The 27,656-nt window shown below is 44.2% G+C and overlaps 3 protein-coding genes and 1 long non-coding RNA gene across 4 annotated transcripts; 2 read left to right on the top strand and 2 right to left on the bottom strand.

Moving 5' to 3' along the window:
* Positions 1–4,639: 4,639 nt before the first annotated feature.
* LOC119213777 (uncharacterized) lies at positions 4,640–5,996 on the bottom strand. The gene is made up of 3 exons (XR_005119902.2): positions 5,774–5,996; positions 5,487–5,607; positions 4,640–5,291 (listed from the first exon to the last, which is right to left on the bottom strand). It is a non-coding gene; the product is annotated as an uncharacterized LOC119213777 (long non-coding RNA).
* Positions 5,997–9,862: 3,866 nt separating this feature from the next.
* polr1g (RNA polymerase I subunit G) lies at positions 9,863–13,015 on the bottom strand. The gene is made up of 3 exons (XM_037464825.2): positions 12,793–13,015; positions 12,307–12,451; positions 9,863–11,277 (listed from the first exon to the last, which is right to left on the bottom strand). Exons 1-3 carry the CDS (start codon positions 12,881–12,883, stop codon positions 10,485–10,487), a joined length of 1,029 nt encoding a protein of 342 aa, XP_037320722.1. The 5' UTR covers positions 12,884–13,015; the 3' UTR covers positions 9,863–10,484.
* Positions 13,016–13,122: 107 nt separating this feature from the next.
* irf2bp1 (interferon regulatory factor 2 binding protein 1) lies at positions 13,123–16,599 on the top strand. Its single transcript, XM_037464813.2, has 3 exons — positions 13,123–14,422; positions 14,656–14,964; positions 15,124–16,599. Exons 1-2 carry the CDS (start codon positions 13,407–13,409, stop codon positions 14,918–14,920), a joined length of 1,281 nt encoding a protein of 426 aa, XP_037320710.2. The 5' UTR covers positions 13,123–13,406; the 3' UTR covers positions 14,921–14,964; positions 15,124–16,599.
* Positions 16,600–21,964: 5,365 nt separating this feature from the next.
* On the top strand, positions 21,965–26,330 carry foxa3 (forkhead box A3). The gene is made up of 2 exons (XM_037469157.2): positions 21,965–22,440; positions 23,627–26,330. The coding sequence occupies exons 1-2, from the start codon at positions 22,369–22,371 to the stop codon at positions 24,932–24,934; spliced, it is 1,380 nt and encodes a 459-aa protein (XP_037325054.2). The 5' UTR covers positions 21,965–22,368; the 3' UTR covers positions 24,935–26,330.
* The last annotated feature ends 1,326 nt before the right edge of the window (positions 26,331–27,656 follow it).

The raw sequence follows: 27,656 nt of genomic DNA on the forward strand, positions 1-27,656 counted from the left end.
ATATTATCTTTTGGGCACAAGTGGGGCAAAGAGGAAGCGCCTGAAGCTGAACTTTGATCTACCTTCTAAACCAAATCTGTGGTCACGGGCATTGGGTTGTGACCACAATATATAAAAGCCGTTGAAAGGAGGCTCGGTTTTCAGAAACGGGATGGAGTAGCAAACATTAGAACAGCTGCTTGAATTTTGGTAAAAAAGGACCCTCCCGATTGATCCTGGACGCCCTGTTTTAAGAGTTTTCTGGACACTTGTCACTGGAAGGAGATCTGGTCCAGAACAGAACTCAGACACAATGAATATACTGGTGTCAAACGTTCCAACCACAACAAGTGAAGCCTACACTGTACATTAAAACAAACACATGGAAACATAAGGAATTCAAGATTAGTTTAAAAGGAAAACATTCAAAGAACAAGTGATATCATGCAATACTGATACAAAAATCTATATTTACAAACAAGCATAAACAAATCAACAAGATCTTCAAACTGGAAGTGACCGACTGATCGGAAATAACAGGAAGATTGTTTCTTTGACAACCTGTTTATTCTCTGAAGTTTGCTAAACCGCAGTTTGCTTCCAATGCCCCCTGCTGCTGCCACCTGCTCGGGTCTACTCTCCAGGCGAGTCAAACGAGCCTATGGAAATCTCAATTGTAAGAGTTGAGTTGAGTCATTGACATGGGAGATATAATCGGCAGCTTAAACGTGAAGATTTGAATTTCAAATGACTCAGATTGAATTTTTGTTTTATATGTACTGTATTTATATATTAATTCAATTCAATTCAATATATTAAATTCAATATATATATATATATATATAATTTGGACATACTTATTACATATTATATATATATATATATGTGTGTTTCATTTATGAACATATTCAATAGTCAACGGTGTTTAATTTCTTTCAAAGTTTTGAAGATGGTTTAGTTTGCAACAAATATAGGTTATGTATTATAATATAGATTAACTATAGAAACATTGTTAATGCTAATGCTAATTATATCCATCAGTTTGTGACCAAGACATTTTTTAAGTCAGATCAATGCAGGTTGAGGAGCCTGTAAAATGAAACATCAGCATTGACAACAACGTCTTATACCTCACCATGTTTAAAACCGCTGCTCATTGAATGGGATCCCTTTAATCAAAACTTTAATGGACTGAAGTAGGCTCTGAATGATTGGGATTTCATCAATCAACCACACTCAAATCTAAGTGCAGAGCAACTTCTAAGAGCAAAACATCAGCAGCCCAGAAGTGGCAAAATTGTATTTGTTTGAAATCAGAATTTCCCAAATCACAAGGGGAAAGTGGGCTTTTAAGGTACCATGTGCTCTTAAAGAAGATTTAAGGATTTGTCTACTTAATATAAAAGCATGGATTCAACCTAATAAAAACAAGAGGAATTATTTATATATATATCTGCTGCGACAGAGCTGCACAGACTCTGTCATTATCTACTGTGAAGATCAAGTGAAGGACAGGTTTCCCCTCCGACAGAGACTGAACTTGCTCAATTACACATGCACAGAAAACCAAATGTATTTTTGCAAAACTGCACGGACAATGAAGGATGCATGCACAAGCAAACGGCCCAAAACCCGTCACTTATTGCCGATCTTTCCGGTTTCTGATAAACAACGACAGAAAAAAGCTTTCAGTATCAAGCGGCCCAAACAATGGGGGGAAATGGCATTGGGGTTTCCATGGCAACTGCTGCAAGCTGCTAAAAGGGCTGATTTGAAAACATATGCCAGACTTGACTGGTCTGTTCACAGTGAGCCTTGCAACAGATTCTCTGTGCAGCCTATCACACTCAGTCTCACACGGCATTCACTCTCTCTGACATCCGACTTGATGTCTCTCAGCAGTCAGCAACAATCCAGGCAAAGAAAACTCCCATTACCAAAGTGAGTCTGGGCAAATGATTTGCTGTTATCCTTTTCTTTCCTCAACTATTTCTTTTTTTTTTCAGAGCCTCAAATCTTTAACGGTTAATCTCTGCCTCAAAAAAGAGAGATGTTCAACACCAACATCTCCGACTTCCTCGTATTGACGAGCTAACCATCCACATCCACCTGTGTGCTGCCCTCTTTCTGTGGAAGTTACAGAGGATTTAATGGGCGTGAGTCACAGAGGTTTCGGCTGTACAGAGAGGAGCAGACATGATTGTTGGATTAATCACTCAGTAGATTGACAGAAAAATAAAGAAAATTCTCAAAGTAAGCTAAATATTGACCTGTTCCAGCCTCTGCAATCTGACTATTAGCCGCTATTTCTATTAATAGCCTTTTTTTTATAATCTATTTTGTTCAAATAAATTGTTTTTGATTCCTTAAGACACAACTTATTATGTTTTACACAGCTATATGGCTGTGACCCTCACGTTGCCACCACTGCTCGCATCCCATCTCAGTCAACAGTCAACAATCCTCCGAAAACATATTTTTATATAATAATAATATATATATATATATATATATATATATATATATATATATATACACTCACCGGCCACTTTATTAGGTACACCTGTCCAACTGCTCTTTAACACTTAATTTCTAAGCAGCCAATCACATGGCGGCAACTCAGTGCATTTAGGCATGTAGACATTGTCAAGACAATCTCCTGCAGTTCAAACCGAGCATCAGTATGGGGAAGAAAGGTGATTTGAGTGACTTTGAACGTGGCATGATTGTTGGTGCCAGAAGGGCTGGTCTGAGTATTTCAGAAACTGCTAATCTACTGGGATTTTTACGCACAACCATCTCTAGGGTTTACAGAGAATGGTCCGAAAAAGAAAAAACATCCAGTGAGCGGCAGTTCTGTGGGCGGAAATGCCTTGTTGATGCCAGAGGTCAGAGGAGAATGGCCAGACTGGTTCGAGCTGATAGAAGGGCAACAGTGACTCAAATAACCACCCGTTACAACCAAGGTGGGCATAAGAGCATCTCTGAACGCACAGTACGTCCAACTTTGAGGCAGATGGGCTACAGCAGCAGAAGACCACACCGGTTGCCACTCCTTTCAGCTAAGAACAGGAAACTGAGGCTACAATTTGCACAAGCTCATCGAAATTGGACAATAGAAGATTGGAAAAACGTTGCCTGGTCTGATGAGTCTCGATTTCTGCTGCGACATTCGGATGGTAGGGTCAGAATTTGGCGTCTACAACATGAAAGCATGGATCCATCCTGCCTTGTATCAACGGTTCAGGCTGGTGGTGGTGGTGTCATGGTGTGGGGAATATTTTCTTGGCACTCTTTGGGCCCCTTGGTACCAATTGAGCATCGTTGCAACGCCACAGCCTACCTGAGTATTGTTGCTGACCATGTCCATCCCTTTATGACCACAATGTACCCAACTTCTGATGGCTACTTTCAGCAGGATAAAGCGCCATGTCATAAAGCTGGAATCATCTCAGACTGGTTTCTTGAACATGACAATGAGTTCGCTGTACTCAAATGGCCTCCACAATCACCAGATCTCAATCCAATACAGCATCTTTGGGATGTGGTGGAACGGGAGATTCGCATCATGGATGTGCAGCCGACAAATCTGCGGCAACTGTGTGATGCCATCATGTCAATATGGACCAAACTCCCTGAGGAATGCTTCCAGCACCTTGTTGAATCTATGCCACGAAGAATTGAGGCAGTTCTGAAGGCAAAAGGGGGTCCAACCCGTTACTAGCATGGGGTACCTAATAAAGTGGCCGGTGAGTGTATAATTGCCTTGTTTTAATCGTAATTGATGAATTAGAGTCCAACATTCACTTTCCTTCTATCTCAGTTTTGGATTGTCCCTTGATGGATAAATTTGGCCCTGTAGCAGCAGAAAGTACCAATGCATTCACCAGCTGATGGTTAATCATTGATTATTCCATCTGTCCCGGTCAAGCCAGTTAAAAGAACTTTTTTTAAAACTGAAAACATCTGCTTGATGCAACCAGACATCATCAGAATGATCCAAAACGATTCATTTATACATAAAAAAAGTCATATTAAATAATTCAAATACAAATAGAACACTGCTCTGTTAGCCACATGTGTAACTGCCTTGTTTTCTACCTTTATGTCCCATGTGTGACGTTGTAGAAGGCGGTGGGTGGGTTGTACCAGCAGCAGCAGCAGCTCAGTGCCATATCACTGCTGCACAATGTGAAAAACAAGGTGGGAGGGAGGGCAAGACGAGCGAAAGAGTGGGACGTATGGAAATAGATTGGAAGGGGAGGGAGGAGAAATGGGAAAACAGGGAGGGAGGCTGATCGGGGGGGATGGAGGGGGCCGTCACATCGGAACATTAGTATGCAATCAAGTTGCTGATGCGGTTAGGGCTTTCACTGTCTGTCGACAGCTGCCGCAGCCTCTCAGATCCACACTGCAATGACACACACATACACACTTTCTACCCCCCTTCATATTGTCTGAGAGAAAATAAAGGAGAAGATGTGAATTACCATTGTCATGTCAGTTTGTGCAGAACAGATTCATATATCCAGTTATTGATCCACGTCACACATTTGCCACATGGGCTTATTAGAGGGCTGGAGCTGGAAATGAGCCCACACACGCACCCAGTGAAGAGCAGTGGATATAGAAATATTTAGTTGGAAAGGGGGGGGGGGGGTATAAAAAGAAAACACAAACAAACAGATAGATAGATGAATGGATAGAACGATAGAGAGATAGAGTGATACCTAGATAGCCAAACAGCTAGAAAAATAGATGAGCTACAGCAGAATTTCTGTTTCTCTGCGGCACATTTTAGATTTCAGCCCTTTGTGATGTTTGTTCTTTCAACAGCTTAAATGAGTGTGTGTGTGTGTGTGTGTGTGCGTGTATTTGGGTGGGGGACGGGGGGGGGGTTGGCTCTAAGACATTGATGAGCTGCACCCCTCCTCTCTCTCTCTCTCCATCGCCGTGGTCCTTTCCACGTTGCCATGGCAACGCTCACATTGCCGCAGGCTGGCTGGAGTGCGGCGCGCTGGTTAAAAGGGAAAGCAAGGAAGAGGCATGAGAGAGAGAGAGAGAGATCCTCACAGAGGGAGGGGAGGGCAGGCGCGAATTGGTTCTCCAATTCATTACCCCTACACCACCACCACCACCTCCGCAAACCCTCCCCCAAAGAATCGTATCATAGGGCACTGGCTCGGGCCGGGGCCGTGGAAAGGCCTCAGCTCTGCTCAGTAGTCTGAACACGTTGAATCCAAACTTCAGACTGCATTTATTATTCATCCTCCTCCTCCTCCTCGGCAGACAGCACTGCAGCCTAACACAGCCTTACACACACACACACACACACACACACAGAACCTGCACTGAGACCAGACAGCAAGAAGCCAATACACACATAGAATCCCATGGCGCACTACAAAGCATCATTCTATTTTCTTTAGTTATTCTACGCGTTCCAGTAGAGATGCAGGCAGGTGTACGATTGCCTGGATTACGATGACTAACTGTAACTGCCTTACCTCGCATTTGACCCCTGTGACCTTCAAGATGAGACTCTGTGGACTTCATATAGAGGGGTAAGAGTTTGTCATCTTCAAAGCAGAGGGAAGTTTCTTCGTTCTGATCAATGGTAGATTTTCCCTGAACATACAAAAAACCAATTCTTTAATTTAAAATGTGATCTCTATTGAAAAAAGACATTGAAACCTTACGTTTACAACAAAAGAAGTCATATTGGTCGATGGCTGCTCTAAATACTGTATTTATCATAAAACCAAAGGAAAAGCAAACAATGGAGACAACACACCAAAAGAGCAGCTGCTGATGTCCATCACAATAATAAAAAGCAGGAACGAGCTGCTTCTCAACAAAAATTCTCGGCAGGTCCCCCCCGCACTCACAGCCTCCCCAGCTCCTCTGGTCTGCACTCAGCGCTCCTCAAACGTGAACACACCTCACTGCCTGACCCCTCAGCGGTGACAGCAGTGCATTCAAGGGGACTGACATACTCGGTCGGAGGGTTGCTAAGATACCGTATGGCTGATCAGGTGTGGAGCCAGAATCCCACCGTGAACCTCACAACCAGAGTAATATTGTTTATCTTCTTCCCTTGTCTTTCATTCTGGGGTTCATTATTAAAAATATATAAATAAATATATATGTATATAATTTCAGATTAGAGAAAGGGATCAGTCATGAGCTTCGCTTGGGAAAAGCAGTTCCTGCACCTTTAGTACTACATTATTGTCTGTGTCCAGAACAATAATTTGGTTACAGCAAAAGCCACATAATGAAGTATTTCTTGATCCACTTAATGAATGACAGAGGCTTATGTTGTATTTTAAAAGGATAGAAACAGTGCACATTGGTTTATATGTGTATTTCCTAATTGCCGCAATTAAAAAAACTGTCATCCCAAATTGGACTAGTTTTCCTTCTGATCCAAAAGGGATTAATAAAATGATGTATGATGTATTAGCCTCACTCTACCAGTCAATCACAAATATTGCTTGTGACGATTTTCTTTTATCCATTGAACTCTATTATGCTCTTAATTGTATTTGTGCAGGAATCAGCAAAAGCAAATCAGTGACAGTGCGGATTATAGCAGTTTGCTTGTTACTTGTGCTGTTTGCATTCACGCTTCAAAAACGAATGTCTGCTGTTAAAACGCTACTGTTTTTTGGACAAGAGAACAGGTGCGATGCTAACACCTCGGGTTTGGCTTTCAAAATATGTCATTCCTGCAACTGCCTGTATTGATTCACCTTTATCAATTCATTGCCAGCAATTCTGCTGCTTCTTCTCTCCAACTAATGCAGGTACAGCACCAGGAAAGAGCACCAATCAATAAACAGAGACCAGGAGGTTCCACCTGGGTGAGCCTCACTATTTCAGAGGTCAAAGTTCAGTCGGATTGTACTCTGGGCGAATACAAACAAGGCCAGCTCAAAGCGGAGAAAATTCAATTCACGCCCCTGAATGAATTGTTATACAAAATATGCATTAATGTCAAAAACAGACTTAATTCTGTAGTACTGCAAGATATTCATAAAGCAAAAGTATTTTTCATGGCACATCGTCGAAAATCCTAAATAAACTCCAGTTCATCCAGAACTCTGGTCGCCGCTGGGCCTCCACCCAAGAGAGCACTGGCCTTATGTCTTCCTTCTACTCCTGTTTGCACCCCCAATCTGTTGCGTCCACAGCTGTCAGTTTGTGGCCTGCTGCAGCACATTTCCCCGCCGCTCCTGCGACTGCAACTTTTCTCACAGTCGACACGCTGCAGCAGTGCGTTGACATTTCTGTGGCGTATCGTTGGTCTATGGATCACAGTGGAATCATACGCCTCAATCCAAAAAGCCGACTAGCCTTCTTCCAAGGACACGAGCCGCCGTAAGGCAGGGGGGTCGGTCCGGACTGTGAGGAGTATTTGTAATATCTGAAATGTCTGGTGGCATTGACTACAGCAAAGCAGCTCCCACCTCGTGACACAGTAGCAACATTCAACCTTGTTGAACCCCTCTCTCTGTGTGTCCCTCCTCGGTCCGATCAAGTCTGTGTCCCGGAGATGTGAGCATTTCAGCTCCATCACCCACCTCATTGCCGGGAATGAGGTGGCTGGTACCAGAATGCCATCCAGGTACACAACACAGTCCTACTAGGGGATACCAGCACCCTGTCCATTAATCAATCAGGCTTGCCACAAGCCCCATTAGTGATGAAGGCAGTCTTGACCTGAGCCTCAGGGCGGAGCGGGACCTGCCAATACCCGTTGCGCAGTTCTATAGAGGCGTATCAGAAGGAACCTGCCAGTGTGTCTAGGGCCTGGACGATGCGTGGAAGGGTAGCGGTCTTTTCTGGTCAGCTTGTTGAGGGGGCTGAAATCCACACAGAACCATCACACATCCGTCTGCTTTTTGCAAAGCACGACAACCTGGTAGAAGGCTCAATGATTCCAGCTCGCTGCATCGTTTGCAGTGCTTTATCTGTCACAGCCTGCTGCAGCCTGTGGGATGCAAGGTCTCATTCTGATCAGCTGTGCATCTTCTGTTTTAATGCTAAAGGAGATCTGCGCGGCCCACATCATTCCTTTGACAGTGAAAAACAGTCCTTGAACTCAGAAAGAAGGATCCACAGAAGACTTTGTTCATCAGGAGTCGGCCCATCACAGCTTTTCTGTCAGACCCCCATTACTGCCGAGACAGTGTCATCAGGTGGTGAGATCTGTCATTTGGGTGCGTGAGCATCAAAAATCCAATCCCAGCACCCAGGTAAGCAACCCATACTGCACAGCTAACAGATTTCCTTCCCAACACCAGCGCCACTATTGCCTTAGCGTCCATGAACATAGAAATAACCGTTCCCTTTCCGTATCAGGTCTCACAAAGGTTGCTGATGAACCAGCGTCCACCTGCACAGAGCAGTCCCTTCAATAGTCAGTGGTACATACTGACAGTCTCCTATCCAGGGTCGACCCAGCGCCACCGGTGGCTCCAGCTGACAATCAAAATCCCTCGTCATCCGGGGGGCTTTGTTGCTCGAAGGGGCCCCAGGGGTCCGTATCATCCCGATTATGCGCTCTCTGTTTCATTCCCCTTTTCTGCGGCAGTACGGGGGAGGTGGCCAGGCTTCCCACGCCTCAGCAGACTTTGGGCGTGGCCTGGCCTCTCGTCCAGAGTGGCAGCCCTCACAAGCTGGATCCGCTCCCCCACCCAGGCAGGCTACCGCCTCTCTGAGAAAGTTTGAGGTTTCAACTCGCTTAATATCGTTTTATTTAGATTCAGGCCAATTTGAGCCCTTAGGCTTCACAGATCACAACTTTGACCTTCATTCACCACCTCACCTTGGTAAATGTGACAACCTTATTTTGTCTGGAACACTCATTCATCTATGATGTCAGTCTGTTACAGTATGTCAAAAATCCTCTTCATGATCAGACAGCTTCACACACCCACTGTCGGTCAGTTACATATGAAGTCATGACTTCTGTAGCCCAGGCGGTCACACGCACATTCGACATACCTGTGAGAAGTCTGGCACTAGATGATACTCACTGGGAAAACCGCAAAACACTATGATGCTCAGTATAATTTAGTGATTAGAGAATTACTTTAAAGTCCATATTTGGTGTGTAATGGTAAGATTTTTTTAAACTCTTAACAGTGGTTTGGTTCATTTTGTGTGCGGCTGAAACCTTCAGAATGAGTCACACAATGTGAACTCACACATGAGGCTGGATCAATAAAGCCTTGCAGCGTGTGCAAAGGGTTACTACAGATGGTGAGATAGCACCAGAGGTGTCGGAGCTCATTAAGAAGCAGGACCATACTTCGGTGCAGAGCAGAATGGGGGTGGGGGACAGGGGAGGGAGTGAGGGCAGAAAAGGAGGGGAGAGGAGAATGCAGAGCCTGAACCCAAGATTTTCCAGTGTAACAGAGATCCCGTGATTCGCTGCTATCGGGGGGAGGGGGGGGGGGGGGGGGATGTGGAAATCCGGTCATTGTGCACGTGTATACAGTAACAGAAGATCTGCATTAGTGAAAGTAAATGGCAGCTTGTCAACAAAAAGCTCAGATGTTCAGAGAAAGGCAGACTGCTCCACGTAAGAGAAACGGTGGTGTCTGGCGCCATCTGTCTGTCACAGATGCTTTTTCCTCTTTACACGGGAGGAATTTCTGCTCGCCACAGATAGCAAAGATTTATGGACTCGGTTTTAGCCTTCAGGGGTTTTGATGCCAACGTTTTGTGCCGACACGCAGTATTATTTGAAAAGACTTTGCATGCCAACAGATTAAAGCCTTGAGTTTTTGTCATATTATAGTAGTCATCCGCCTCAGTCATGGACAGTTAAAAGTACTGAAGGGAATTGGATGTGGATGAGTAAAATTTCTAGAGATTGTAAAACATTTCCTACAGCTGAGTGTGGAAGGCATTTTACAAATGTGTATTGCCAAATATACCATGCTTTCAATACAGGAAATATTTTTGGTAAGCGACATGTTTGTCAACACAACAGGAATGCCAACTCCCTTTTAAAAACTGAAATCTTTATAAAACCACAAATCTGTATATATGGCACTTCTTTATTGTTGCAAAATTTAAATTCCGGAGTTCAGGAGTTCCATTTCCATTTCACTGCTAAATCAAAAGCACAGAAAATCTCCAAAAAATATTTGTTTATTTTAAAACATGTGTTCTCAAATACATGACTCAGATCCTCTCTGGTTTGCGGAACCGTATTACACGAAGACAGTGTGTGAGTGGGATTCCAGCAAACCTATACCTCGACATGACAACACACTGGCAAAGAAGGCAGAAGTTACCTCTTCACCGGACTCATGCACTGCTGCGGCTAGAGCACATTCTCTGGGAGAATAACTGTCACTCTCCATGCAGAAGTGAGAAGACTTTTTTCTGAATACACTGACCTTGCCAGAGCAAGCCCCGCATTAGTAAACTCGTAGTAGAATGGCTTCCAGGGAGCCGACAACAAACAAAACTAAACAACAAAGCCGCTAGTCGTCAGCAGTCTTGCTTTTCTTCTTCTTTTTCTTCTTCCTTGCCAAGCTCTCTGCAACGTCGCCGTACGAAGGGTCCACCGGTTCACATTTCACCGTCACCTCTTCCTCCTCCTTTAACGTCAAGCTGGGCTCCACGCCCTCCTCCACTTCTTCTCGCTCCCGGTCCTTCTTTTTCTTCTTCTTTTTTCTCCTCTCCTCCGAAGCGTTGCCCTCTAGGAAGGGGAGCTCCATCATAACTTCCTCTGGAATTTCTTCTACTGGTTCTACTTTCACCACCACCTCCTCCTCTACTTCCTCCTTAATTTGCTTTTCCTTCTTCTTCTTCTTCTTCCTTTTCCTCCCTTCTTCCTCGTGCCACGTTTCCTCCACAAACCGCTTGACGACCAGCGGGCGGAGGGTTGCAGACGAGGGCCCCAAGGCGGCCCCGTCCAACTCGTTCTCCGCCACGCAGGTCAACGTGGGGGTCTTGCTGCCGAAGGGGTGGAACCGCTGCTTCAGCCCCCGGGGTATGGAGGGTGGAGGGGCAGCGCGGATGACCTGAGGCGCCTGGTTAGCGCTGCTGTCTCCGTAGCTCTCACAGACGTTCAGCAAGCCCGAAAAGGCCGGACCGAGAACCACGTCGCCCGGTGACCGCTTGTTGCTGGTGAGCAGGCGGAGCTCCGAGGTGCTGTGGGGGGACGCCAGGACGCTGTAGATCTGCTGGCCGCTCCCAGTCTTTGCTCCACCTGCGGCCGTGGGAACCTTCAGGCTCTGGAAACCCGAGAGAGGCACCTTGACACTGCTGAAGCTGAAGGGAGGGGAGATGAGGTCATAGAGCGTTTAGACCATACAACGTCATTTTGTTTGAGGGACCTCAATGAAGCTTCAGTCAACTAAACACAATGAATTCTGTAGCATCTATGCATCTCAAATGCAGAACTGTTTAAATTGTGACTGCCCATTACCTGATATTTTATGAATATCCTTTTGTTTTTATTGATCTCATTCTGTGTGCTTTTGCTTGTCTGCGTTTGTACTCGTTTATAAATCGTGTCTCGTGTAATCTGAAACGAAGTTGATATGAAGTCTGTGCAACATAAATAAAAAGGCTGTGCAGTTGCCGATAGCATGGAGCCAATCAACAGCTCCACCTGCCGGTCGCAGCAGACAATGTGCTCCTGCTGTTACCACTTGTGCTGCAACATGAGTTGCTAAATAGGTTGTTTAAAGCAGAGCATAGGGATTTATTTGCATCTGCGGCATAGTCACGTCTTCTGGATATATATGGAAAATGGCCCTGCCTGGCATTTACGGTTACTACTATTGTTATAATGATTAGCCACATTACTGCTACTGTTTTTATTATGATTTATATTTCATCCATTGCTGGCTTTTAGAATCAAGAGCAATTTCTAATTTATTTTGCTCTCACTGATTGATTGAACATTGTGCTATTACAATATTAGTCCTGTAACAGTTTGGCCAAGTTGCCATTTTCCTTTTCTGACGCTGATACAAATATATTACATTTAAAATAAAATGCAATTAGAGCACTTTGTTGACATTCCGAGCATCGTATGATGGATAATGTTAGTTGAGATTCACAAACTTCAAACAGACTTATAGTGTCAGTTTAAGAAACACCATTTGATTTTTTTGTCTGTAACTTATTAACTTAATTTATTTCTGTTCACTGAAAATTATCCAATTTATTGGCAAGAGTAACAAAGCCTAAAAACGTCACCTACATCCGATTTCATTTTTTGTGATTTTTCTCTTGATACTTTGCTACAACACCACAACAGGTTTATGATTCTGAGAGTTAGAGAGCACCCACCATTCTGGGTTAAAGTTGGCAGGAGCTTTAATGAGCCACAACTCTTCTTTGTTGGTCTTCAGACTCTCTGTGAGAGTGCTGCTGCAGGGCTTATGGCAGAAAGCCACAAAGTCAGCAGGACACTGGTACATCCGGGTCTTCTTCTCTGTGGGTCCAAACGGCACGTGTTAAATCATTTGATACGTAACACAGTGCCAAAAAATGAATACACAGCGGAGCCTTCGGTCGTTGGCTTTAACATTAGAAGATAACAGGCTTTAGATGATTGCAGAATTAAACGGTTTAAGCATCTGTACTTAGAAAGATGTGGACTTTAAACACGCGAGTCAAAGAGTAAATACACACAGTTAACTCTAACAACCTGGATCTCAGAAGTCTGAAGGTTCTCTACTGTACTGGGTATTTACTAAGCTAGTTTGCTTTGTATCCCTGGGTGAAACTGGCAAACCTACAGCATTGCTTGGAAAACAAAGCGTGAAAACTCACCGGTTTCTTTTTGCGTCTGAGATGATTCTGTTGTAGGACTCCCCTCTTCATCCTCATCTTCGCTTGACGAAGATGATATTGCTCGAGGCATTTTTATGCATACAAATAAATACGAACCCGCTAAAAATTTAGTTTTCTATCTCAAAAAGCATGGCTGCGGCGGACGCACATGTGTTGACACCGGATGACCTCTGAGTCAATTACCTCACTTCCGTGCCAGTTTTACTTGTAGTTCCAACACCATGCGCGGTGAGTTGGTTTACGGTGTTTAAACCGGTTGATGAAACTTCAACACCCACAATGCATTTCGTAAGTGTACGCAACGTCCTTCCGTCTGCCTGGGAAGCAGTTGACAGCAGTTAGGAGCAGGCCGAATTGGGTAAACAAAACAAACATATGATAAAAGGAGCCTAAACAACCTACAATTTGATTCTACTTTCACAAACGTATGATATGTAATCATTCTAAATCAGTTTGAAGCCAGTTGAGGTAAAAATTGAAAGCTTAAAGTAGGAGTGCACCTCTTAAAGCTAATATTTAACCTAGCTAACGTGTGCTAGCACGTTACTAAGCTAGCTGGCTCGTTGAACTCGCTCAGGTTAGCTGTGCCAGCCATGTCGTCCCCGTCCTCCTCCAGGCGCCAGTGGTGCTACCTTTGCGACCTGCCAAAGATGCCGTGGACTGTGGTGTGGGACTTCAGCGAGGTGGTCTGCCGTGGCTGCGTAAACTACGAGGGAGCTAATCAGATTGAGTTCCTGATAGCGAGTGCCCGACAACTCAAACGAACCCACGGGATTCAGGACGGTAACGTCAGGTCACCGGGCCCCTCGCCCAATAAACACGGCACATCTGGTAGAGGAGATGGGTCTACGGACGGGGGCAGGCCACAAATGGACCGATTCGAAAGGGGAGGAAGAGGTGAAGGCACTGTGTCAGCTATTCGTGTGCCGCCCAACGGGATGCACCGGGACGGCCAGCAGCCTCAAGAGTTGAACCGTCAGAGCCCCGGCGGCAGCCGGAGACCCATGCTAGGCGCTGCTATCCCTCCTAGTCTAGTAACTCAAAGCATGGCTGGGATTCCACACGGGCTACTTGCGGGCATGCCTGCTGGTCTGACCGCCAGGACTGCTCCCATGAGCAGCCCCATGATCTTCCCTGCGCCGGTGCTGGCCGAGATGAGCCGCAGACAGCTGGGGATAGGGATGGGGATTGCCCCTTTCATCACCCCGGAGCTGGAACGAGAGCTCAGTTCGTCCCAGAACCAGGCCAAGATACAACCCCAGGTTCACACTGCTGTGGCTGGCAACAGCGCCAGCAAGAACGCAGGCATGCCTTCCTCGTCCTCGACCCCGGCTGGAGGTGTGAGCCAGACCAGTCCCAAGCCTGCCTCGTCTCCAGCCAGGCTGCCACGCCTCACACCCTCAAGGTCTGGAGGGGAGCCCCTGGGATCCAGCACCTCAGCGGAAGCGGCCACCACAGCCGCGGCGTTACCCCACAGTGGGGCTTCTGAGCTGGGATCAGCATCTGCCAACAACACCCATTCAACTGGCAACACTCTGTCCTGCACCTTGTGCCATGAGAGGCTGGAAGACACACACTTTGTTCAGTGTCCATCGGTGCCAGGGCATAGGTTTGTTTTTGTTTGACAGTTTGCAATTTGCTTATTTGTACCAGTCCTTTAAGACCTCATTGTATACTGTGGTCATTAATAGGTTTTGAATTGTATATAGTGCAAAACACAATTTCTTGCATGATCAGTAAATTGGTTATTCATGCGATAATTGTTCATTGAATAGTAGTCTATATATATTTATGTCTACCTGGTAATTGTAGTAACGTCCTTGCTACCTTCCCCAAACGTAGGTTCTGCTTCCCGTGCACCAGAGTGTACATCCAGAGCAGGCGAGGCGATGGGGAGGTGTACTGCCCCAGCGGAGAGCGCTGTCCATTGGACATCTCGCCCAACAGTCCCCCTTGGGCCTTCATGCAGGGAGAAGTCTCAACCATTCTTGGAACCGCTGGAGCCCCCTCAGCTGCCGCACCGGGAGCAGGGAACGGGCCCGGAGCCGCAGCCGGGAGCGGAGCCGGCAGTGGAGACGTCACTGTCAAGAAAGAGAGAGAGACGTGATGATGGTTTCTATGGAAACCAAACCAGGACCTGAGACAGAACAGGCAGGTTATTTCGCATTGTGGCGACATTACAAGACCGCATGTGTGTATGTCCCATTATATTTTCCCAATCTAAACCACCCATATGGTTGGTTGTTAATCATGCCCAATAATTGATTTTTTTTTTATTGTTTTTTCCTATTTCTGTTTTTGTTACTCCAGAGTCGTATCAAATACGTCAAGGAGTCGTCTGCAATGGACCTCTGCGAGACCCTCATGAGAAGCAACGCAGCAATCCACGTGCAGAAAACCTCCATTGCAAAGGTCTTGACTCCAGCTGCTCACACCGCCAAATTTGATCAACATTTATCAGACTTTGCGTTTAAGAATGCACTGTGTGAGCCAGATAATCAGGGCCAATCAGGCGCTGAACAGTTGCTACTTTTTGTCGAGTCAGTAGTATCCTGAAAGATTGGTGCCCACTTTAGCCCCCTCAGATAGCGTGGAAATAAACAGGCTCAAGCTACATGTAGATTGTCTCACTTTTCTACAAACAACAACGTACACCACCATCGCAATCGTATGAGAGATGCTGTCGCCACAATAAATATGTTCACACGCAACCCGAATTTGCACGGTAAGAAACGGTTTTATATAGTATAGCTACATTAGCTGTTTTGTTTAGTTATCGTTTATCCTTCCAAATTACCCTTCTCGAGCTCACAAATAGTAGCTACGGTGCAGGGTTTGTTGTAGCAGTACACTAAATATATTGAGGGCAGAGAAGCGTGTTTCGACAAAATCCAACGCAAAAAAACACAAACCTGCAGCCCCGGTTGTTCCGTATCTTTGTCGCTGATGAACAAGCTGTTGCATGCAGCAGGAGGTCAGACGTCATCCGACAAAATTCAGGCTGCTCTGAGCTGCAACTAGTCACTGAAATATTTTACCTTGCCATTTAAATTCCAGGACAGTTATTGTGAAAAGGTCTACCTTAAATGTAAATACAAAATATATAGTACATGGGTACAATCTGACATATTTTGTTCTTTTTTTCTAATCAAAACGGAGGAAAATAAAAAAATGTTAAGACAATACATGTAAGCCAACATACGATAAGGACAGAATGCCAAGTAATGATATTTCTATGTTCCAACGTTTGTTTTATGTTTAAATAAAGCTGTCTTTGACTCAGCGTTTATAAACAAGCATAGACCAGATCTTTATATAAATGTTGCTTTCATACGAGATCCAGCCCAGCCTACGCCTTACCCTGAATGTATATGAAAAGATATCTATTGATAGGCCTAGGAATATATTTTATACTAGAATGTTTACTGTTCTATACTGTATAGATATGATAGTATGTACAATTCTTAGTCATATTATATGCAACGGTTTGGAATATGTGATTAAAAATGATTGTGTATCATTTCCAAAAAACATTTTTTTTTCAAACTGAGAACACCCAACAGCAGACGTAATAATAAGAATTGATATTATAATAATATTATATATTATTATTATTATGATGATGTATTACTTCCAACCTAAAGAGAGACAGGACACATTTTGGACTAATCTTATAGTCTTATATCTGGTTTTAAAACCATCAATATTGGCACATGGACATTAATTGGTATTGATTTGAGCAAACAAGCGCCCGGTCTGTAACACTTTGTTCTCGATTTATTTGTTGGATTGTTATTTGTTATCGATCCATTCATGTAAGTGGAACTGATGTGGATAAACACACAAGTAACCCTTGCGATAAAAGAGTATGCAGGGACACAATGATTACAAAACGTTTCTTTGTTTTTTTGGTGAATTCTCCCTTTATGTGCATCATTATTCTACATGATAATTTATCGCAAGTAAATGGAATCATATTGTGAAACATATCACCTCATCCTAATTGACAAGCACAAACTTTTTTTTACAAAAGAGTATTTCTATAAAATGCGCTCATTTGATATATTTTAAACATGCCATATGTATGTGGGTATATATATATATATATAATTTGAAAATGAAATATTTATAATTTCATTTTATAGTCATCCAAAAAATCGAAGTGAAAGATGGATGTGGCAGGCTAGTCAATTTTGCCAAATTTCAATTTCAGCAACTCAAAATTCTTCTTCATATCTCCATATGCTTGTTCTTTATTTTTAATAGATTTTTAAAAATGTCCCAAAAGCCTTTTTCACTTTGTCATCATTATGCTGTATTTTTATCTAGAATTTTGAGGGGAAACTAAATTTACCTTCTGAATAAGGCTGAAACATAACAAAATGTGGGTAAAGCAAAGCTCTGTGACTACTGGGATATATAATATGGGATATGCTGTCTAACGATTAAAATATGTAATCACATTAATTGCATTTGTTAATTTATAGTATAATAGTTAACTCAGAATTAATCTCAATCACAATTTTCTCTATTCTAAATGTCCCTTCATTTATTTTTTTCCCATAATTCTTCATTTTAATGCTCTTATCGCAATGGAAAAATGTTTTATTTTACTGAAAAACAACATTGCCAAACAGTGCCCATTTCAGGTAAACAAGGACTCCGCCTATAGTGCAGTTAAACCATGGCTTAATATTTCCTTTTTTTAAAGTTTGTTGTGAAGAAAGCAGTCAGGCCCCTTATTTACAGAGTTCATACAGAAACAATGAACCGTAACAGTTGGGGTTACCAATAAAAGGTAAGCTACTACTTTGCTTTCAGCTACTCAAAGAGACAAGCCTGTTGACATTTTCAGACAACAGTCACCCCCCCCCCCCAACAAAAGAATTAAAAATATATAAAAATATATTTTTTTTCAATAAAACATTAATCTTGCAATTGTATTGTAGCGCAATGTCTTTAAAGAAGTGGAATTTCTGTTTAATATGCACTGAGACATCATGAAATTCCTTCTTTAAGTGCCTTTTTAAATCCTTAAGCGCCTGTGTGTCTGGGGACCTCAGGGGAAGCTATGGCTTTTTTTTTTTAATTCTTTTTTTTTATTGTCCCGTCAATGATTCACCTGAAAGCCTTTCCCCTCAGTCTCCAGCAGCGACTTATGCTTTCATCTGAAGCGTTTCCACGCAAAGCACTTCCTCACCTTACGGTCTACGGGTCACCTTCTGAAGACCGGCTGGCTTTTATTGCAGCGTCATGGACACAAGAGAAAACACGTGCTTGTTTTCTCTGTTTATGTCTGCTTCGTGAGTTAAAGATTGAATCACGTTTCATGGCTTTGTCTGTGTGCGAACGTCCATTCAATTTAACCAATCAAGATGCCAGAATTCTACCTTGTGATTTCAGGCATTTTAATGCTGATTATGTTTTGGATTTGCTAAAGCACAGACCACACTGTTGTGCTGCTCTTATAGATTAAGTTTATTCCTGTGTTTTTCCTCCCATTAAAGCAGCAATTCAAGCTTGTGAAGGAAAGGAAAAAACTGGTCAACAGGAAATGAATGCTCCTGAAAATAGAAACACCGGGATGTCATCCAGGGGAAAAAAAATGAAATACAACAGAAGCTCAAAAACATATTGTGGACTTTTGATAGGAACGGAAGTAATCACAAATGATGTGTGGGATGGGTGTGATAATGCTGCCCCCACATTTATTAATATTTAGTGTATTCCACGCGCACACAGACCTCATTGTGTTTTCCTCTTTTTACAGAAGTCTTTGTTATATTTGTCTATCAATGTCAAACACGCATCAAATCACCTCCATGCTGGGTTTTTCACTCTCTGTAACGGTGGATCCTGTGAAAATATTTTCCTGTGTTTCTATTTTGTACTGCATTTGGCCTCTTGTGGTGTTTCATTTTCTCCTTCCTGTTTGCTGACCATCCATCCATCCATCCATCTTCAAAGCCACTTATCCTTCATACAGGGTCGCGGGGGTGCCGGAGTCAATCGCAGCTAACATGGGGCGAGAGACGCGGTGCATCCCGGATTGGTCGCCTGACACCGAGTGTGAATGTTTGCTGACCAGCAAGTGATAATGTCTTCAGGTGATTATGGCCTCTACAAGAATGATCTCTTTTTTTCCTCCTTCCTTTCCCATCTTGCTGAAGAAGATCACTGCAGAGGAACCTAATTGCCTTATCAAAGAGAAAAAGGGGTGCAAACCTTTGTTTCCTGCAGGATTTTCTGTCTTGAGTATATCTTTGCATGGATGACAACACACTTAGAAAACTTGCTGATCTGAGATTTTCACGCAAGATCTCTAGGGTTCACAGAGAATGGTCCAAGCGAGAAAATATCGAAAAGGCCTTGTTGATGTAAGAGGTCAGAGTAGAATGAGATGATAGAAAGGCAACAGTAAGAAGAACGGCATCTCTGAACGCACAACGCGGGGAACCTTGAAGAAGATGGGCTACAGCAGCAGGAGACCACACCGGGAGCCCCCCCGGTCAGCTAAGAACCAAAAACTGATACTGCAATTTGTACAGGCTCACCAAAATTAAACAAAAGAACTTTGGAAAACGTTGTTCCGACAGTCTCTTTCGGCTCAAACATTCATGTAGGGTCAGAACAAAAGATTAGAAATATTCAGAGAAAGTATTCAGACCACCACTCTGTCACTTTTTGCAGCCTTGTGCTCAACGGCCACATGGTCAATTGAACTCCATAGCATGTGACTCCCAAGTGTGTGGGATTTATGATAACCGTCATGACTTGCATTCAATTGAGTTTGCTTAAAGCTTTGTGATACATAAAAAAAAGTACAAGACTGAAGAACTCAACATGACACAAACTCCCTTCTAGTGGCCACGAGGTGGCGTTGTTAGGCTTTTTAATGAAGCGCAATCAGATTCCACTGAGATAAGGAAGACCCCCCCCCCCCCCCTCCCCCCAGCATCAGCTGGCCGTCGTGCTCCTGGTGAGCCGATGTGCCGTTTCCTCCATTAGTGTCGGCTTTGTTAAACCAATCACAGAGGTGTTAATGGGCGATGGCGGGCCCCTTGGAATGAGGAGCGGCCCGCAGAGAGACAGGAGATGGAATGGAGAAATGTGTGTTGGGGCCCCTCAAGGTGTAAACAGAGATGCTGCTTATTAATGTCGGGGTTGAACCAGAACCACCGTGCCAGTTTCGATGAACATCCACCTGAAGAAATTATTACCTTCTATAGATTCAGTATAAATGAGTGCAGATGGCGTCCACAATAGCCACCAAAACCGTAAGAGTTTAGGCTCACGGTTTTGGTGGATTTTCGACAAATATGATTAATGGCCTGCCAGAAGTCCAAGATTTCCAAATGGCACCTGAATGCACCAAAGTTATAGCTATCTTAAGCGAAACTGCCAATATACTTATCATCTAAATCGGGCAGGTGGTTGTGGCTAGTTACATGTATCTCCATGAAAATCATACATTTAATTTGAAAAGTTGGTTAAAATCAAAATGTTTATCCATTTCTTTATTATTATGAGTAGGCTATTATTATGATCACAGGCTGAGGGTCACAGTTTTAATCTTGTTTTTGTCTTTTCGTTATCTAACTGCCGCAGGTCCATTCAGATGAGAGAGCAGCTTAATTACATCATTACAGCCCCGGAGGTGTTACGCTCGCTGCACGCGTTAATCGATCTGACAGCGCATTGCAAACAGGCGATAATCGCCGAGTCTCTACAGGTGATGGCCTATGTGACGACGTGAATGGATATTTATAGGAGCTGGGACATGACGACTGGCTGACACCTTGGTGGAAAAAAAATTAAGAAACCCGTCACTGTGTGGTTGATTGTGAAGTTCTCGGGGTCAGTGAAGGCAACGCAGAGCTCCGTCGTTTCACAACTTTTCAGATGTAAAACATTGGATCCGGTCTGCACGGTTAAACCAAAACACTTATTGTTGCTGCATCTGCGCGCGCTCATGCGCGTTCCTCTCATTCTTTATTTCCTCAAGATCTTTTTTTCACAGACTTAATCCGGTCGACCTCCCGCCTGCGCATCAATTACATCCCCATTGACTGGCCATTAGGCAGAGGCATTGACATTCACGGGCCTCCGTCTGCACCGAGGCCGATGTGTATTCCCCCCCAAACACAGGAGTCCTATGGGCCCTATGCATTTACACCCGGATCACTGTATTTATTGTATTGCTCCGTGGCGGCGGGTCGCAAAGGCCTCTGTTGGAGGAAAAAAAAAGAGAAAGGAAGAATCCTCTCTTTTCCACGTTTGCGCACACGAGGGTTAAACGTTCAGATGTGCGTTGGTACATTTAGGATTTAATTGAGTTTCCAGGTGCTGCGTTCAATGTGGTATTAGTTCAAATGTCTGGGATAGCGGGAGAAATGAGTGTGGTGCGGTGGAATTGTACTTACTTTCCTGTTTAGGATTCCTTAATGGTCTGATGTCTTTGTTTTGTATTTTGTTTAGTTTGCGAATTGTTTATTCAAATGATGTCCTGATTTTGTTTCATGATTATCAAGATAGTGTGTAACAACAATCAGAAACGTATTCATTCATATGGCGTATAATTAACAGGATAATTTACAACTAGCTTCATCATAGACGTGAAAGTCGAGAGAATAAACGACCCCGGACACACACACACACACACATGTGCACGTATACCATGAGACAACTCTAATAAACGTACTTCGAAATATTGACGTAGTTGTACTGTTTCTATTTTTCATTTGCTTTTTTTGTTCATAATCCAATTTAATATTCTGTTCATCAAGGGGATAAGATTTTATTTTTTAAACTTGACAGCAAATGCCGAGAAATACGTGAATAAATCACATATTTAGTGTTCATTTCAAAGTAAAATGGTATTATTTAGAACAAACGGTTATGTTTATATCAAACCGGTTTGATATTTCCCCTTGGAGCCTTTTGCCACTATACTGCTCAGCGTAATACAAATGCATTCACTCAACCACTGAAGGATTACTGTCGTTCGTCCGGGTGGCCCCCGTTACAGCCGCCGGCCAATATACAGCACGCCAGGGGGCCACATCGGCCTTTTTGCAAGGCCCCTTCCTGGTATTCAAATGTCAGGAGCAGGGCGGGACCTGCCGGCACCTTATAAGAGGAGGATATCCAGGTTGCACCACTGTATTTGCGCACTGCACCTCCGCCTGCCACACACTGCGTTCCAAGGGCCTCGGAGGACAGAGAAAGGAAGAAAAAATACGGGTTGGAAGAAGTCAACATCTGCTGAGCCATTAACACGAATAAGGTTATGAAACAATGGACCGCTGACAAATAAGAAATATTGACTTTACTTTTCCCAGGAGAACAGCGTCACTTGTGTTTGTTGCTTCTATTTTTTGGGGCTCTACATAATTCTCCCTCTTTCTTGGCAAAGGGGAGACAACTTTCAGCTTTTACGTTTTTTGGTTTTCAACGAAAATTAACAACTTTGCGAGGAATTTTGTATTGTTTTTTTTTGGTTCTCAAACAACCCGGTCATAGATAGACTTTCTCCTCCAAAGACTTTTCTTGGGGATGTTGAGCTCCGTGAAGATGGAAGCACATGATCTACCAGAGTGGAATACTTTCTACAGTGAGGCCAGCGAGGTAAGGACACGCTCACTAAGAGAAATAACAACAAAAATTACTTAAAATAATAACAGAGAGAGGAAATAACATTTCCTCGTGTCGGGGGCAGTAGAATGGAAATGGAGAAGACAATATTATTTGTTGAAAACCCCATCTGTTAGCGCGACTGATGATAAATTAAAAAAACATACAATAAGATTCTACATTCACTCCATAAGTCCGATTACAAATATTGTAAGAGTACCATAATAAAATAACGTTAACTATGGCGAAGCAACATTGATTATCGATGCGCACTTTGAATTTGTACAGTTGTGCAACAATGACTATCAATTAATAGTAAATCATACCATAAGTATGGTACAGATAAATACAGACAAATATATTGTTATCCTGAAAGAAACACAAATATTATTTAAATATCATTGATGAAATTACTTTTTAAACGGAAACAATATATTTATCTAATCTAATTTATTTATTGATAACTAATATATCAGTATATCAGTATATATATATATATATATATATTCCGTCTCTTAATGTCGATGACATTTTTTAGAAAGGGATTTGCTCATCAATAGACCTTTTTCATTCGTGGTGCGACTATTCGGGTGTAAATGTACCGAGATTTTTTTCTTCTCTGCCCTAATTCAATTAGAGTTAATTCCATCAGCACCTTTAGTTCTCACCTCGACCTGATGAAATTAAGGAGTCTGATAATCAGCAATCATTAAGCGCGGGCCGCGATCCCTTCATGTCCGCGGTAGAATTTATCAAATATTTTTAATCTCTAGGCCAAATGCGTTATAGAGACTGAAAAAAAAAATCTTCAATAAAAAAAAAATCAGCGAAAATATTGAAGATATATATTTTTTCCTTCGAAGCAGCGGAGGAGGCCATCTCGTCTGAACCGAGAGGCGCTATGACGCGCTTTTTACGCATTTTTCAGGTTAACATCGCCGTGTGAAATCCATGTCCTCTCTCCGCGCACTGAGAGCTTCATTGTCCATTGATAAGGAGTCTGCCCGCTTTAGTTTTTCCGCTCAGACATTCACTCCAGGCCCAGTTTAACACAAGAAGAGTTTATTTTATTTGTTTCCTAAATGTTAAAAAGGATATATAATAATTGGTGTAAAAAAAAGCCAACTGGGTTTTTTCTTGATGTTGTCAATAACCACATGTTGTTCCTCTGTTCCACCAGATGTATTCCTCTGCCAGCACCATGAACTCTGGTCTGGGCTCCATGGGCTCAATGGGCACCAGCTACATCAACTTGAACCCGGCCACAGCCTCCCCTGCAGGCATGAACATGGCGTACCCAAGCTCCAGCCTCAGCAGCTCCCCCCTGGCCTCCATGGGCTCCGGGCCCGGCCACATGTCCCTCTCCCCAGTGGCCTCGTCCCTTGGCTCGGGCCCTCTGACCCAGCTCGGCTCCTCGGCCCCGGGCTCTTTGGGCTCCCTAACCCACTACCAGAACATGGGCCAGTCCATGAGCCAGCTGGGGTACTCCTCTGCCGCGCCCCTGAACCGTGCCGGGCCAAAGGAGATGCCCCCGAAGCCCTACCGGCGCTCCCTGACCCACGCCAAGCCGCCATACTCTTACATCTCCCTCATCACCATGGCAATCCAGCAGAGTGGCAGCAAGATGCTCACCCTGAACGAGATCTACCAGTGGATCATGGAGCTGTTCCCCTACTACCGCGAGAATCAGCAGCGCTGGCAGAACTCCATCCGCCACTCGCTCTCCTTCAACGACTGCTTTGTGAAGGTGGCGCGCTCGCCGGACAAGCCGGGCAAAGGTTCCTACTGGACACTGCACCCTCAGTCGGGCAACATGTTCGAGAATGGCTGCTACCTGAGGCGCCAGAAGCGCTTCAAGATTGAGGAGAAGCTGGCGAAGAAGGCGGCCAAGAACCAGGAGGGGGGCTCGGGGAAAGGGGGCCCCAGCGGAGATCACATGGCCGAGGACCATAGCCCCGTGGGAGGATCGGATGGCGCAGACTCCGCCCATTCGGACAACTCCCACCCGGGCTCGTCGGACGACCAGCCGCATCCCCGGAACTCCCTGGTTCCGATGGACTGCCCCGCCCTGTCCTCACACCTCCAGAGCCCGCCCATCTCCCTGCCTCCGTCCTCCTCCGGCTCATCTTCCCTGTCCCTCCCGTCAGCCACCTCCTCCAGCCCGCTCCTCCACTCCCAGTCTCTAGTGGGCGGCGGCCACCTCCTGTCCGGCGCCATGCATCAGCACATGGACCTACAGAGTGACGCCCTCAAGTCCCTGGACCCCCACTACAACTTCAACCACCCCTTCTCCATCACCAACCTCATGTCCAACGAGCAGAAGATGGACCTCAAGTCCTACCAGGACCAGGTGATGGCCTACAACAGCTACGCCAACGGCTCCCCCGTGGCAGCCAAGCAGATTTACGACAGCCAGGGACCGGCCACCATGGACTCGGGCGCTTACTACCAAACTCTGTACAGCCGCTCGGTGCTCAACGCCTCCTAATGGGGACACATCTTCCCCCCCTCTCCCCCCCCCACACACACACACCTGTCTCTAGAGGCAAGCCAAGATGGACCTCTTTTCTTCTCCTGCCTTTTCTAAAATGGACACCCCAGCTCCTCTTTATCTTCCTCTTCCACTCTGGCTCAGGTCCAGAGGCCTCGTTAGAGACACGCACCTAAAATGGCTACTGTGTTTGAGGGACCAAAGGACAGTTTTTTTTCAGTTTTCAGACTGGTTCATTAAGTCTTCGATGAAGTTGTCCCGCTGGCGTGTGTGTGAGAGTCAACACAGGAGTCAGACTCTGTCTTGGTGAAATTGGTTATGTACAAAATGTATATAGAAGTAAAGCGGGGGGGGAGAAAAAAAATAATATTTGCATTTATTTATGATGGGAATACATTTTAATATATCTTGTATAGCGCTCTGTTGACCAGTTACAAACCAGATGCGAGCGGGTTTTCTTTCTAATCGGACTGGAGAGGCGCCAGGCGAGTTTTGAGAGGTTACTGCTTCAGGCAGGTGTTACTGCAGTGGAGGACCTTCATTTCCATTTTTTCGCGTTACAACATTTCACACCAGGTCCATCATTTACGTCAGATCGGGCATTCGTCAATGTAGCTGATGAAGTCTAAACTCATTATTCTTGGTTAATATGAAGAAAGAGAAAATAAGTGATGTTGTCCTCGCTGGAGCTCAGAGGAAAGCAAAGCAATCTTCAGCCAGAAGAAACGAGGCAAAGCAACTGTGGTAATAACTTTAAAAAAAAAAAAAAACATGTTGTGTTTATGTTTTTTGTTACAGGAGTATCAAAAATGATGCTTTCTCAACATAGTGTCACATTATGAATCAGAGATCGCGTGGGGGAGCTCAGTAGGTTACTTAAAGCAGGAGGAGGGGGAGGAGAGATGCACTATGGGAGGATTTACATACAGTACTTTGCACTATGGAGCTCCTGTCGGCCAGGTGGGCTGATAGTGTGTGCGTTTGCGTGTGTTACTACAATACTTAGGAGCACCCCCATCAACCCCCCCCCTCACAGTGTCAATGCGTCGGCTCAACGGGATCAGTGTAACGATGTCAGCGAGTGTCAAATGACCGCCGCCGCGGTTCCAGAAAAGGGCCTTTTTCTTTAAACGACTACTGATCTGATAGGAGATCAATGTTTCGACGATCTATTGAAGGATTATTCAGAGGAGGACAGAGACGGTTCAGGTCACAGGGTGTCCTTTATGTGGAGCATATTTTAAGTTTCAAAAAGAATTGTCATTTATTTAAAGTGCGTTGCTTTTCAAACTTTGAATGTGTGCTGATATAATATATTGTTGTTGTTGTTGTTGTTTTTGTCGTTGTTTTATGTTGGTTGTATATGTGATTTAAATGATTCATGTTTCTTTTTTCTTATTAAAAAGGCAAAAAATGAGGGGAGAAAAGAACCGTTTGCTTCTTATTTTTAGGCCAAGGCTAATGCCCAACATTTTTGTTAATGGCGAGTACGCTGCTGAAGGCTAATTTGCTAATACGATGAGTGTTTTTTCCACACTACTTTCAAAGTAGTTGACAGTAATTCAAAAAAGTGTTAGTGTAATACATATATTTAATGTATTTCAAATCTCGCCGATCGCAAGATATCATCATTTTCATGTTGCAGCAAATCATTTTTCGAAGAAAAAAAAAAATAGTTTCCTGATAAGTTAGCGTTATGCTGTTAAAGGGCACGCAATGATTTGTCAATCAATCAATCGCAGCGCCCTTTCCTTAACCTGTGTGGCGCAGCGCTGCTGCAGGAATAGCAGCGTATTGTTGAAACAGCTCCTGACCAAATGACTGTAGTGTGTGACATGTCGGACTGGTAGACTAAACACGGCCGGATCACACTGAGAGCCTCAAAGCAGACTTCTGCACATGCAGGGAGACACACACATACAGACACAGCGAGACCCGGAGGCCTCGGAATAAGGGGTGACCTGCCTTTGAGCCTCTCTCAGCACATAGACATTAACGGAGAAAGCAGGACAGACGCAAATGAGTACGTTTTATTGGGCCTGATCTAACCAATCCGATCATTTTCTCTTCATCTCACATTGTGAACACGGAGAACATCACCTCCTCAACGTGTTAGAGCAGCTTTGTGTGGAAAGATGATGAATGATATCAAATTAATAATAATAATAACACCTGGCTGGTGTTTGTGAAAACATGTTGTGTAATTTAACGGTGACATGCTCATGGGCCCATCTCTTTCCATCTGCGGGACAATAACAAGCTACTTTATTGATCTGGGTTCCTGCAGCTGACTGGCCCTGGCCTCTGCCCTGTCGCCAGGCCACACGTCTACCCGCCCGTCTGACACACACACACACACACACACACATACACACAAACTTTAAATAAATGGCCACTGGCCTATGTAGTCTGGGGGTGAATCTACAGGGAGTTTGTCACCTTGCATTCACAATGGTCCCTTCAGAGCAGTTGGATTGATAAGATAGGGGAGCACCCCTCTGATACGGTCTCCACAGCTACAACACACACACATGCACCCACACACACACACACACACACACTCTAGGCCGCGCCAGGTATGACTAACCTGACCGACTCTGAAATGTCACTCAGATATGTCTCCTTGCAGTTAATCAGGTGACCGCGCTGATTCAGTCCGGACTTCTCATGAAAAAAAAAAAGATTAGCCTATCCACAGATAACATACCTTGAGTTTTCA

This window comes from Pungitius pungitius, chromosome 3 (assembly GCF_949316345.1).
Source record: "Pungitius pungitius chromosome 3, fPunPun2.1, whole genome shotgun sequence".
Classification (NCBI taxonomy): Eukaryota; Metazoa; Chordata; class Actinopteri; order Perciformes; family Gasterosteidae; genus Pungitius; species Pungitius pungitius.